Raw genomic sequence first — 13,512 nt, 5'->3', positions numbered from 1 at the left:
AGATTGAAAGACACACAGGACTCTTATTTTTCTTTGTGTTTAAAATGGTAAAATAATTAGTGAACCTGACTGTTGAGGCAAACACAGCAACTATAAGGGAGACAAGTCTGCAGGTTTATTCAGTCTTGATTTTGCCCAATTAACTGGCCTCTGAAGTATGTGAATATTCAAGTTCTTGTTTTTATTGGTTAATTAGTTGAAAGATGTGACACCACTAATCCAAAGATATTGAAAATGTTGAAAAATATAATTAGTGAATGATCTAAAAGTATGAGTCAATATGGCATATTTATCACAGTATTAACTCTTAACTAGGGATCTTAACTAGGAATTTATTCAGCTTCTTCTGCATATTGTTTAAGTTTTCAGTTAATCAGAAACTATTGCAGTTTGGGAAAAGAAATTCATTTTTTATTAAGTTACGTGTTTGGTTGAAATATGTCAGGCAACTGTAGGAAAGTGATTTTTTCTGTACAGAGAAACTGGTTTTGCATAACACTAAATAGTAGGTCTTCTCCCTTTAATACTTAATCTGAGACTCTTTAATTTGCTCAGGATGGGTATTCCTGTAGCACTCTTGTTACATGTTTGAACTGAAGTCTTTTTACTGAACTCAAAAGGGCCAAGTAACAACAGGTCAGAATTCCTGTTGATTTCTGTTATTAGTACCAGAGATGGGCAGGGAGGCATTTCAAACTAAAATCAGCAACTCAGATATCTATGGATTTGAAGTACATTAAAATTCTTAGAACCCCGAATTAGCCTTGGATTTGGAGAACATTTTCAGAGGGAGTGGTGCTTTTAAACATTTTGTCTGCACCTGCAATCCTCCATATTTAGACTGAGAAAAAATCATTCTCCATCTCTGCATGAGCATCTCATTTACAATTCTCACTCTTCTGATCCGGACTTTTGAAAAAAAAAAACAGAGCCTTTGAAACAATATCCTTGCTGTCAGTTGCCACTGCTCTGTATTTAGAAATCATGAATCTTTCTTTCCATGGGGTCTTTTACAAAGTGCATTGTTTTCCGGTAGTAGTACTCCAGTATCGTATAGCAGGCTGATATTCTAGAGCTATCTTTGCTAGGTTGTAAGTCTTGAATGGTGCAGGATGTCAGTGCTGTGGTTACTGCTTGATGAACAAGTGTGGCGGTTTCATCTCCATGCTGAGATCAGCAAAGTGATTCCAGTTTTGAAGTGTACATTTGGCCAAACAGAGAATGAGGTGAAGAATGGCATGTTTCCTGGTTTTTGACTAGTTGCATAAATGTACAAGGAGAACAAGATGTCTCCACCTCTGTCCTTCGTTTAGCTAATGTCCAGTTATAGAAGTGAGTGAATGTTGCCTATCTTTGAATCCAGCTTGGAGTGATTACAATTAATTGCTTTAATTTTGTGTAGTACCTTCCATTCCAATGAATCTCCCAAGTACCTCACATATAGTCGGGAACACTCTTTGTCTGGTGCTGATGTGTGCACCTATGTGACGACTGGCAACAAATCTTGTGCAGTTTGCTAACATTGAAAATAATTATAATACATGTGAGCTGTTGAAGCGTTTGCTTAATAACTTGTACTGTGGAGATAGTGATCTCATATATCATTAAAAGACATGATTAACGACGATAAATAACAAGATGGAGGAGACCTTTTTATCCACCTAAACCAAGCAGCAGCATGCTTTAAATAAAAGATGTGATGTGTACATTTAAGATGTGTACATTTTCAGCCACCGAACATTCAATCAACTGTTTTGTAAGGATGTTACTACCTCAGGTTGCTGGGCCTGTTTTTGGTTCTGGATGGGAAAAGACTTGTTTTTTTCCCCATCCAGAGCATGGAGGGCTCGGCATGGTTTTGTTCCGAATTTAGGAAACACTTGTCTCATGTCTTAAGTACCGTTCATGACTTACATCAAAGTACTCTAATTTATTATATTTATTGACTTTAAAATGTTCAGTGTAGTGACTTATTTCTCCATTTGCTGTTTTTATGTGTGGTGAATTTAGAGCTAAATTTTCCACTGAAAGAAATTAATTGCATGATCCCTCACATTTCCTGACGCACAAGCATCTCATAAATGACACTTTCTGCCACGTTTGACAGTTTCAGGATAGCAGCCCCCACGGTTGTATAGTGGGGAGTACTACTGAAAAAAGGAAAAAGGGGTACAGTCTGAACTATTGGCAACCACAGAGGTAATGTCCAAGCACTGTGTTGGGGTGTTTCTGCATGAGGTTTGATGCGTGAGTGTAATATAAGGAGAGGAGTGACACTTGGTGACTGCGCTATACAGTATCTGTTTAATTGCAATTGCTCTGGGAAACTAGAAGCGGCTCCAAGTCTACTATACGGAAACGTGCTGAGTGGGTGCAACCCTGGCCTATTAGTGTAAATACTGTCTTCCAAAGTGCCGACTGTATTTTTCTCTCTCCCTCTCACCAAACCAGGTTTAAACAATGAAGAATATCAAGTGGTCATTGGAAACGACACGACCCGGTACATTATTGATGACCTGGAGCCAGCTCGCAATTATACCTTTTACATCGTGGCCTACATGCCCATGGGAGCCAGCCGCATGTCAGACCATGTTATCCAGCACACCTTGGAAGATGGTGAGTAGCACTTAGGCTCCCTCCCAGCCTGCTTCCCGCCACAGTCACACAGGAAAAGAGCTGGGGTGTATAATCGCCTTCAATTTGCATGCTTGCTATTGAGCTCCACTGGATCTGGGATCATTATTTAGACTTGCAAAATGGCAGAGCCTGATTGGAAAGCCAATTTTAAGCCTCGGTAGCCTGTCACTCTGTGTTTGTCTTGCAATTAAAAGAAGAAAGTTGGTTCTTAGGATTGAAGTAATTCTGTTTTCTTGGTGTTAAATTAATTGTAACTCTAATGAACAGTGTTAACTGTAATGGCGATTGGGCTTCCTCTTGAATGTGCTGTATGTACAGTCCTGCTGGACTGGAGTCCTATTGCCCTCTAGTTTAGCCAATGCATTCCTTTCCTCTAGATGACAATTTAGCTCTATAGCCTGTGGCTGTGTGTCAAAATTGTAATGTTCTTTCAAAACTGCCAAAGTAATTAAATCTCCATTTGAGGTTTATTTTCTGTGGGGCAAATAGAGGTCAGTTGCCCCAGAGAATGACTTTTGAATTGGCTTTTAATCAGTTAGGCAAGAGGACAAATACATTGTACGCTCAAGACATGTCTGTATTTAAACACTTTTACAGTGCTGACCAGGTTACAAGCAGTAATGAATTGTATAGTACATCTGTACATTAACGTTGGAGGTCTTAGAGTATGCATAACAATTGTGATTAAAATTGAATGTATAGTATGATGTGTCAAAGTCCACATTAATTATGCTTTATTTTCTATTGTTAATAAAAAAAAGATTAGGCATCTCACACAGTATCTTACAATTTGTTTATAATATGTTGCCTGTGCCTTAGTAAACTTTAATTTGCATCCATTTAAATAACTTTTTCTGATTGTAATTTTATCACCAGATTGAGAGTGAACGAAGGTCACTATCTTCAATTCATTTCAATTAATAAAATTAAATTCTTTTCTGAATCTGCTCATAGCAGACATTGTCTTAGACTCCTTCATCATGATTCAATGTAATCTCAAATTTAGCCTCCTGCAGCTGACCAAGATTTAAGAATTGTCATTTATGAAAGCACATTTCCAGTTCATGATTCGGAATTGACCGTTTCTGCTGTTAAGTGCTTATCCCTGTGACTGAAAGTGTTAATGTTGAGCTGTTGCACATGGATAGACTGTCCTAAATTGAGCACTTCACTGCAGAGAGGCATTTCCCAGCCAGACTTTTTTAACTTATCTGAAGTTTGATTTACAGTAAGTAATCCAGTTAATTGAATTTGTCTGTTGAATAAAATCCTAGAATTACAAACAAGTGAAAGATGGAAGAGCACAAAATTCAGCAGCTCTGCTTTTGTCAACGTGGCTTTCAAAGTTCTGCAGAGTGAACTTGGAACTTGGAAGTGGGTTGTTTGGCGCCTGACCTTGAAGGAAATTTTCTGCAGGATTGTTTTTCTCCGGTTTCTCAGTTCAAATCGTATTTCTTAGTGTGCGTTGCGTGACATCTTAGAAGGGAAATAAAATGGGCACAGCTTAACTCTGTAACCGCTGCTGGGTATAAAATCTTTTGCAACATCTGTATACAAAGAAGGCCATGGTGTAATAACAGTCAAATGTTAATAATGCTTCCAAATTTTAATGCCTAGGTCAGTATGTTTTTTTTTTTTTCATTATGCAAGCACTTTGTTGTACAACAAAGCAAATTCACCTGAGGGCATTTATCCTAGTTGGCCCAAAATCAATTGTTTTTAATTCAGTTTGAACACTGATTTCTGCTGCAACATTTTAACTACTTTCTAAGAGTATCGGTCTCATCTGCCACAACATTCCATTAAAAACGGAATGCTCAGCACTCGTAATTAACCCAAAAGAAAGAAACCTTGTTGGCTTCTTGCTGGTGCCTGCCCATTGGTTGGTGCCCTATTATGGAGCTTCAGTCCATGTGTGCTGTGAAGGGCAGAAATGGTAGAATGGTTCAGCTGCTGTCAGCGTATCGTTTGGCTCTCAGACGGGTAAGTGTGGCATCTTTTTTTTTGCAGTCCCTCTGCGCGCCCCAGAGGTCAGCCTGACGAGCCGCAGCCCCACGGACATCCTGGTGTCCTGGCAGCCCCTACCTGCCAAACTAAGCCGCGGGCGCATCGAGTCGTACCGCCTGTCTTACCGCACCAGCACGGAGAGCACGGTCACCTCTCTGGAGGTCCCGGGGCACCGGACCCAGCACCTCCTGCAAGGCCTCGAGCCCGACACCATCTATCTGCTGCGCATTGCGGCGGCGACCCGCGTGGGCTGGGGGGAGCAGTCTGTCTGGACCTCACACAGAACCCCCAAAGCCTCCAGTGCTAAAGGTACACCACTCCCTTCTTATCTCTAGCTCAGCAGGTTCTCTTCCTCCATCCATCCATTTTCTAACAGCTTCATCTGGTTCAGGGTCGTGAGAGAGCCAGAGCCTATCCCAGCAAGCAATGGGTGCAAGGACACCACTCCATCGCAGGGCACACACTCACACCAGAGCCAGTTTTCCCAGAAGCCATTTAGCTTCTCATTATGTCTTTGGACTGTAGGAGGAGACCAGAGCAACCAGGGGAAACTGAAGAACATACACACTCCACCAGATAGCACACCAGGTCCAGAATTGAACCCAGGGCCCCAGTGCTGCAAGACAGTGGTGCTAAACGATGCGCCACCTTGCTGTTCTAGTTCTCTCCATCTCTTTAAATTATCCTCAGCCTGAGATCTGGGTAGAACTGGTCTGTTTAAGTAAAGATTAGCACAGGTATGCCATTAAGAGCTCAGGTGGAATGAAAACCAATAGACCCTGAAGCAAGTAAGGACTGAAGCTATGCAGCTTTCTTACAGAAGAGCAAATAGAAAAGAAAAAAAGAAAAAACATCTTAAGTAGCTAGCTTCACATGTAATACTGTTGTGTATTACATGTTTTTATATCATACCTTTGTCATACATAGATTATGCCCTCTTTTTGATTAATTTTTTATTAACGTTTGTGAATTTCTTAAAAATTATGTATCCATCAATTCAGATTCCTCTGAATTCCTCTGAAATTAAGTTCAGTTCTTAAACATAGGTGATGAAGAGGAAAGACATGGACTATAGGCTCATGTTGTCTTTAGGAGTGGAAAACCTATGAGCTTTTTAAGGGTCTCTTAATGAAATGTGATACTTTGTACATTCTCATTCTGTGTATGTGAGTGGGAATGTTCTTATGCATTAGTGGTTTCTCGTCTGGATTAGTATTGGTCCATCTGTATTTTAAGAAGTAGCTCAACAGTAGCTGTGGCAGGGGTTTTTACTGAAAAACATCATTCCCTTTTTTATGGGGGTGTAGTAAGGCTAAAGCTAAAAGTTAAACTAGCCCTTCACATGATTTAAATTTGGAAAACTTTTGCTTCTGGATACGCATTAAAGAGTGGTCAAGCTGCTGGGAAGAAATTGCTCTAATAATCTTGTTAAGGCATTGCGTTTGTTACCCTGTGACCTCTGCCCTCTACTGTCAGTAACATCAGAATGGCCTCAGTCATGGGTCATAAAGAGAAAGACCGAGGCCTCTGTCTCAAAGGAAGAATAGGCCTGTTTCAAACCAAAATCTGTGCTAGAGAGGGGGGAGGGGCGCGCGTTCCCAACTCCAGCATTTTCTGCCTGACAATTAAAGTTCATTTCAGAACCTCAGGTAGGGAAAGAGATTATGTGAGTGGACTGTCCCATTCAGCATGAAAGGACCCATAGTCTTTATTCCTCCCGCATACTTTTCTTATTCCAGCGGGCTGGGCTCTGACTCTCCCGACACTGACGATAGATGTGTTTCTTAGGGGTGGGGGTAGGTGGTGTGCACGCACTGGGTCTGTTTTTTCCATCAGATAAAGTAAACAGCAGGGCGCTCAGAGAGCAGGAGAGAGAGGCAGACGCCAAAATGTCCTGCTCTATAGATTAATTGCTAAAATTTGTATTTTTTTTTAAAGAAAAACTATCAAGATCTTTGGATTTGTCCAACACAGTTGTTTCTCGGTGAATAAGTGAGGTGTAAACTCCTGTGATCCGACACCTGTGCAGTAAGCCAATACTAACTCCATTCCACATTATTCCAACAGGATGTATCAATTATCAGATGTATGGTGTTGGGTCAGATGTCTTGTAGAAACACATTTCATAAACACAGATAACTTGTTTTGCAATGACGTTTCCCTTTGCTTTAGAAGATTCAGAGATTAACATAGATGTTTTCATGCATTAAAAAAATAGCGCCATCAATACAAAGGCCGAGTGAGAATGTCATTTTTGTAACATCAGGTGTAAGCAGAAGCAGCATTATTGGGCAGTCTCCCTTGAAAAGTGTCCCTGGATAAAATCTGCATAATGAAGGCAAACTGGCCTTTCCCAGCGCAATGCAGGGACCTGCCCTGTGGACCAGGAGGTGACAGGGGGTGCAGGGGAGGTTTGAGTAATGCACTTTTTTAAAGAAACAAAGAGCGCATGAGTAATGATGACTTTCCCCACACTACTTCACAAAGCTTGCAAAGTGGTTGTCGTTAAGGGCAGCTTACGTTTATGAAAAAAAACAGCACATCCCCATCAATATGAGAGCCTGTATCAGTCACAAAAACTTCTCTCCTTTATCTCCTGCAACCCATCATGGGCTGAGACAAAATCGATACTAAAGGGATCAGCTCTTCCAAATGCATAGGCATAAATATACACCTAAGGAACAAGTAATAGGTTTATTCCATGCTGAAAAAAAGAAGAAAGAAAACACAGTGTTTCAGCCGTGGGGCCTTCTTCAGGTGTGAGCAAAAAGGTGCTCACACCTGAAGAAGGCCCCACGGCCGAAACTTTGTGTTTTCTTTCTTCTTTTTTTCAGCATGGAATAAACCTATTACTTGTTCCTTTGCAGCCTACGCATGCTGACGCAGCTACCCACCTGAATCAATATACACCATGCGTATAAAGCATTAAAACATGCTGAATTTCTAACCTTTAGCGCTCAGGATTGCTCGAGCTGTCCTTAACAGTGTGCTCTCTGTATCCACACAGTGCCCTTGGCTCCAGAAATCAGCCTGGAGCCGTTAAACTGCACCACCATCGTGGTGAGGTGGCAGCCCTCCCCAGTCAACGCAGCTAGCATCCAGGGCTACAGGCTGTTCTACCGGGAGGAGAGCCAGCCCGAGAGCGCCCCCATCCAGCTGCGAGCCCAGGAGCTGCGCCACACCATTGGAGGACTCGGTAAGACCCGCTTGTTTCCCTTAGCCAGGCTGGAGGGCCAGTCTCCCTCTCTCTCTTCACCTGCCTTTAGCTAGAAATCATGTAGGGAAATGGTGTTTATCTCGCAGTTTAAGAGCAGGTGATCAGAAAGCACAGATTGTGTCGTGGGAGCTGGTATGGTTGTGGGGGTGTGGAACAAGCTACCCAGCTGTGTTGTTTAAGCCGCTTGTTTCAAGAAACGGCTGGATGAGGTGAGATAGACGGGCCTCCTCTCATTTCGGATTATTTGAAAATAAGTTTAGTTTCGGGCCATCTTTTGTTTGGTGTCCTCTGAGATCTGGGTAAAGTTAATTTCAGTATTTGTCAGTGGCTTTCTGTACAAGCAAAAGTTTGGCCAGCTCATATACGTATATTATTTATCTGTCTTTGGGTCAGATAAGGCAATTTATCTCTTACTCCCTCCCATGAGTAATGACCTGATTACAATTAGCTTTTAAAGTAAACTGATCCCCCTGTCTTGACCATCGTTTATCTTTTTGGGGGCTAAAAGGCCTTCAGACCAGGCAGGACAATAACGAAACTACCAGAGGAGTAGCTATTGACAACAAGGCTCAGGAAAGATTAATTACACAGGTCTTTCATGTGAGACGCATTGGCCATCTTTGAGGCCCAAACTACCTCTAAAAAGAGGCATTCCTCTTGCTCACGGAGCTTGACCTTTGGCTGTTTGTGTCAGGGTACCCCCCAACTGCTGGGGAGAGGGGGGAGGCCAGTGGGCAGAGGTCCAGCTCACATTGTTGCCTTTAGATCTGATTCACTTACCATAGTGGTGGTGGGGCTGCAGAGAATTCCACACCACTGAATGGACAACTGACCATCTGTGGTCATTTCTGTCAGAGCAGGAGGTCAGCAGCTGATATTTAAGTCAGGAAACATGGGTGAACAATGGGCTGGGAGGCCTGGGTAAATTAGGCCACATTGGGGTTGTAAATACAGTATGTGCTTACACTTTCACAGCAAGCTTTTTATGAACCATCCACACTGAGAAACAACAATAAAGTTGCTTTAAGCTATTTAAAAGTGGTAGGAAATGGCTCTGGGCTTTACACCAAGTGCAAGAGTTGGTCCCCAAAATTTAAAATTTTGAGGAAGCACACTAATCATAAATTGTAAACAGAAAGCAAAATAAATCAATGTTAATTAAACAAAAACTAGAAAGAAGTCCACAGTTCTTTCCCTGTGATTTAATTATGGATGAAGCAGTGTGTTTAGCCTGTAGGGGGAACCCGTGACAGCTGAAGATTCAGTAACGTCATGTTTGCAGTTACTTTTTCATGTCTCCTGTCAGATTGTTGTCAACGTAATGTATTTTTTTCCAACAACCATTTCCAGTTTTTATTGAGAACCTAATTCCCTGACCAAAGGAGAGGTTAAGGCATTACGAAACCAGTCTTACATAGTAGACCAGAGACTGTATAAAGTGTCAAAGAGCGCCGGTCTGCAGTTAGTCCAGGGGGGACGTGAGTTGGCAGGGGAATCAGAGCTTGTGTTAGAGCTGGAAACCACTGTTCTCGTGCAGCAGTCTTCACAGCCTTACTTGGGCATGTTTGCTAAAATACAGGGTGAAAATGAATTATATGGCTGTCTTGTGGTGGAGAAGGAAGCTGTTATTGTTGAAGAGATTTACGGCAGTTTTATGACCGGTGTGAGCAGGATGGCTGGTGCCCCTCCACATCAAAGGGCCCTATTGTGCTGTATGGGGAGGGCAACAAAGGGAAATCATTGGCCGAGAGTCAACAAAATTCAGTTCTTTGCCAGCAAGCAGAGCTTCAGTTTCCAAAGTGAGCGACAGGTACGATAGATGTCTTTCCAGATATTACTGTCGGTTAGGAATTAGCTTCCATCATGACACTTAGCACAGAGGACTGTGCTGAAATCGTCCCTCTTCTGAAGCATGGCGACCAGTTCCAGTTCTAGATGTTCATGTTTATACTGTAAGTACTCAGGCACTGGAAACTGAGACATGATGCTATGCTTGTATTACTTATGTATGCAGTTGTCTTTGAAGCACATAGAAATGTAATGCACAGACTAATGGAAAAATCAGTCGAGCTCTTGAATGTGAAATACCTGTGTAGCACCCTTGTGGTCGTAACTGATCTGCCAGTGGAGGTGAACAAGTAACACCAGAGGCCCTCTGGCAGAAGAGGCTCCTTTATTGCACTTTGAATGTGAGCTTCTTGGTCTGCACACTTACGGATGCATGGAAAGACATGTTTCTAACAAAGTGAAGATACAGTACCTGTGGCTGGTGCAGCCTAGGAAAAATTTCTTATTAGGCAGACTGTTCTAAATCACGACTTGGCAAGTGACTTGCAGGGCACCCTGAAGACACTAGCAAAGGAAATGTTTTTTTTTCTTAATTTTCCCATAATTCACATGTGATTTACAGGTCCGTTTCTAGTGTCTGTTCCTGAGATTTATTGTTTTCTAATCTTCGCCTTCATCTGGACCTCAGGGCATTGATTACTTTTACTGTTGCTCTCTGGTTACTAATTTAGGTCTGGTATGAAGAAAGCAACCCTCCCCTCTAATCTTTGGACAGAGTGGAAATTTTGTTAGTGTTGTCAATTAAGAGTTTCGATAATAAGTCTCAGTTTTTGATCTTTTTAATTTGTGTTCAGCATGTAGCTAATCTTGTGCTGATTGACTGAACGTTTTATTTTTACCTGCATAACTGTTCTGCGTGCCACAGTGCCCCCTAGATAAGTGGGTTTGTAAGATGGTACCTGTTTCCAGTCCCTTCTGCTATGCCATAAACTAGGATACTGACACAGGCTTACCTTTCTTAATTCATTGCATTTATAAAGGGCTTTTGTCCTGAAAAACCTCAAAGCAGTTCACACCTACTGTATAATAGGACCCACTTTGTCTGCCACTAATGTGCAGTGCTCACCTGGGCTGCCACTGTGAGCTGGCTCTACACCGCACAACGGGTCAGTTAGCGAAGACTGAGGAGTTCTCTCACGTTGAGTGTCAGGTTGAGTTAAGGGGGACCTTGAGGAAAGTGAAACTGTACAAGCCCAGAATTAAATTCAGCCAGGATACCCAGTCTAACTATTTCAAATAGTGCCACATAAAAATAAACACACAGGTATCCAGGACCTGGGTAGCACAGTGCTGTGGTGGTTAGCATTACTGCCTTGCAGCCCTAGGGCCCTGGGTCAAGTTCCGGACCTGGGGTGCTGTCTGTGTGTAGTTTATATGTCTTTGTATGTTCTCGCTGTGTGGGTTTTCCCAAATGGCTCTGGTTTTCCTTCCACAGTCCAAAGACATACTGCCAGGGTAACTGGCCCTGGTGTGGTGTGTCCTGCCTTGTGCCTGTTGCTTGCAGTAATAGGGTGTGGCTCCCCTGTGACCCTATATTGGATGAAGCAGTCAGAAAATGGATGAATTGCCAGGACCTCAGTTTAACATCTCAAATGAAAGATGGCGCCTCCTGCTGCACAGTGTACCGGCTCACCACTGAATTCAAACTTCTGGTCCAGAGGGAACAGTGCCTCTCGTGTACTAGGGAGTATTTGTAATCACCTTCTTGCTCAATTAATCAATCAGCCAATCCATCCATCTTCTAACTGCTTTATGCAGTACTGGGTCACAGGGGAGCCAGAGCAGTGGGTGCAGGACACACCCTGGATGGGATACCAGTCCATCGCAGGTCAGACACACAGCACACAGTCACACCAGGGCCACTTTTCTTAGAACCCGCTTAACTTACCAGTAAGTCTTTTGGACTGTGGGGCAAAGCCCATGCCAACACAGAGTGAGCATACAAACTCCACATACTGTAGATCAATCAATATCAATACACATATAAAAAGTACACAAAAGTACAGTGAAACCATGTATAAAATGTGAAATTAAAAGAAATAAAATACAAAAACAGGTAACTTAAGGTAGAGTTTAAAAATGTCAGCAGAGGTTTTTAATATGATGAAAAGTATTACAAAGACTAAAGGCTGATGCGGCTCGATCCTCTAACATCCACTGTAAGATATACTGTAAAGTAATTGCTGATTCTAATCCTTTCTCTTCCATGAATCTATAATGTCCTGTCCTGTTCTCCTGCTACTTTACCTTTGCCTACTGCCCTGTCTCTCTCACACCTGAAGAAGGCTCCACGGCCGAAACGTTGTGTTCTCTTTCTTCTTTTTTTCAGCATGGAATAAACCTATTACTATGTCCTGTCTGTCAAGTCTGCAGATTATTAAGAGAGTCTTCCCCTGGTTTACTTCTTGCTGCAGTATGATTAAACTTCTTGAGAAACCCATTAACTATCAACATACTATTAATTAAGATTAACATTCTGGTGATTCAGTTGAGTGCCTGAATGTTGTTGAAGCTTAGGTTTGTTTTATCCACCTGCTGGATACATTTCCTACTTTGATGTGGTTTTAAGGATCTTTTTAAATCTGCAGCAGGTTTGTTATTCTAGGAAAATATGATTCCACGAGCAGTTTTGGTTTTGCCTTGAAATGACCTCAATGTAAGTAACCAAAGACAACCGAATGTCTTTACCAGTCTCCAAGGGCCCTAATTGTTTTTCAAGATGCATGCGAAAGAAAGCTGAATCAGTGAATATTTAATACTTACACGTTGAAAAGTAGCAGAACTGTGGATATTCTAATCATTGCCATCTTGCAAGAATAAAACAACAGTTTCCATTGGATCAATCTCAATTTATCTTTAAGGTAAAGACAATACACTCAGGCTCAAATCTTTTATGTTACCTCATTTAGATGAATTGTTGTTTGTCAATAATACGAACAAGGGGGATAAAGCAGTCTAAGTCTAAGCAATTCAGTGAGCAGTATCTCAAAGTACAGACTGGAAAATGGAGAGGAACCCCATTTCTGCCTTCTCCTCTTTCATCTGCCTTTTGTTTGACTGGGAAAGGGGTTTTAAAAAAATAAGACATTTGCTCATGCAAAAAAAATGACTACCATTTATTTTCCTGAATATAGTAAAAGAACGCCATGAGGTTGATAAGGCCTTGTAAAATGATGGGTAGTTTTTTTTAAACACTATTTTTAGTGTTGAAGTGCCTTGGTGGAAAGTATAATTTGTGGTAGCCAAGTGATTAAATTAAATTCTGGTTCTCATTATTATGGTGGCCAGTTGTTCTCGTCTCTGGCTTGTTGTGAGTAGAAGCCCCTGTCACAAGCTCCCCTTGCAAGCAGTCCCTCTTTGAAAACTAGAGTGTCTTAAAATTTCTTTTGGAATGCTTAGAAATAAAGAGTTCCCTCTTATTGTCAACAAGTGATAAGAAATGAAATCCATATTTAATCACCGCACATAATTTCTTGTTAGAATTTTGGAGTACATTATGCAATCAAAAGGAAAATCAAGTCCTGTCAGACACATTGGAGCAATTTCTTTCTTTTCAATGAAATGTTTTTCTGCTGTTGAATTGCATTATATGGATTATTACTACAGTGTAAGAGAGTGTAGCATGATTGTAAAAAATGAAACCTCTTAAAAAGTGTACCTGTTGCCTGTGAACTGAGATAAATCTTTATGGTATCATTAAAGAAAGGGCCCATCTACCTTAATTGCTTTGTGTTGAAGTTTAAAAGAAGACTTGTGACAGTAAGACTTTTTAATAAAAACTGGATGCATTCATCAGTTGAGGG

At 41.5% G+C, this 13,512-nt stretch overlaps 1 protein-coding gene across 2 annotated transcripts in view; it reads left to right on the top strand.

Annotated features, from left to right (window-relative positions):
• The window catches only part of prtga (protogenin homolog a (Gallus gallus)), a 57,396-nt gene that overhangs the window by 28,435 nt on the left and 15,449 nt on the right, over positions 1 to 13,512 (top strand). For both annotated transcript variants that reach the window (XM_088640933.1, XM_088640932.1), the window contains exons 9-11: positions 2,452 to 2,616; positions 4,648 to 4,953; positions 7,652 to 7,840. In XM_088640933.1, coding sequence (XP_088497059.1) covers positions 2,452 to 2,616; positions 4,648 to 4,953; positions 7,652 to 7,840 — 660 coding nt within the window. The remainder of the gene's footprint in view (positions 1 to 2,451; positions 2,617 to 4,647; positions 4,954 to 7,651; positions 7,841 to 13,512) is intronic.

The sequence above is a fragment of the Lepisosteus platostomus genome, chromosome 7, assembly GCF_059453375.1.
Source record: "Lepisosteus platostomus isolate fLepPlt1 chromosome 7, fLepPlt1.hap1, whole genome shotgun sequence".
Lineage (NCBI taxonomy): Eukaryota > Metazoa > Chordata > Actinopteri > Semionotiformes > Lepisosteidae > Lepisosteus > Lepisosteus platostomus.
This window is presented reverse-complemented; position numbering and strand designations above follow the sequence as displayed.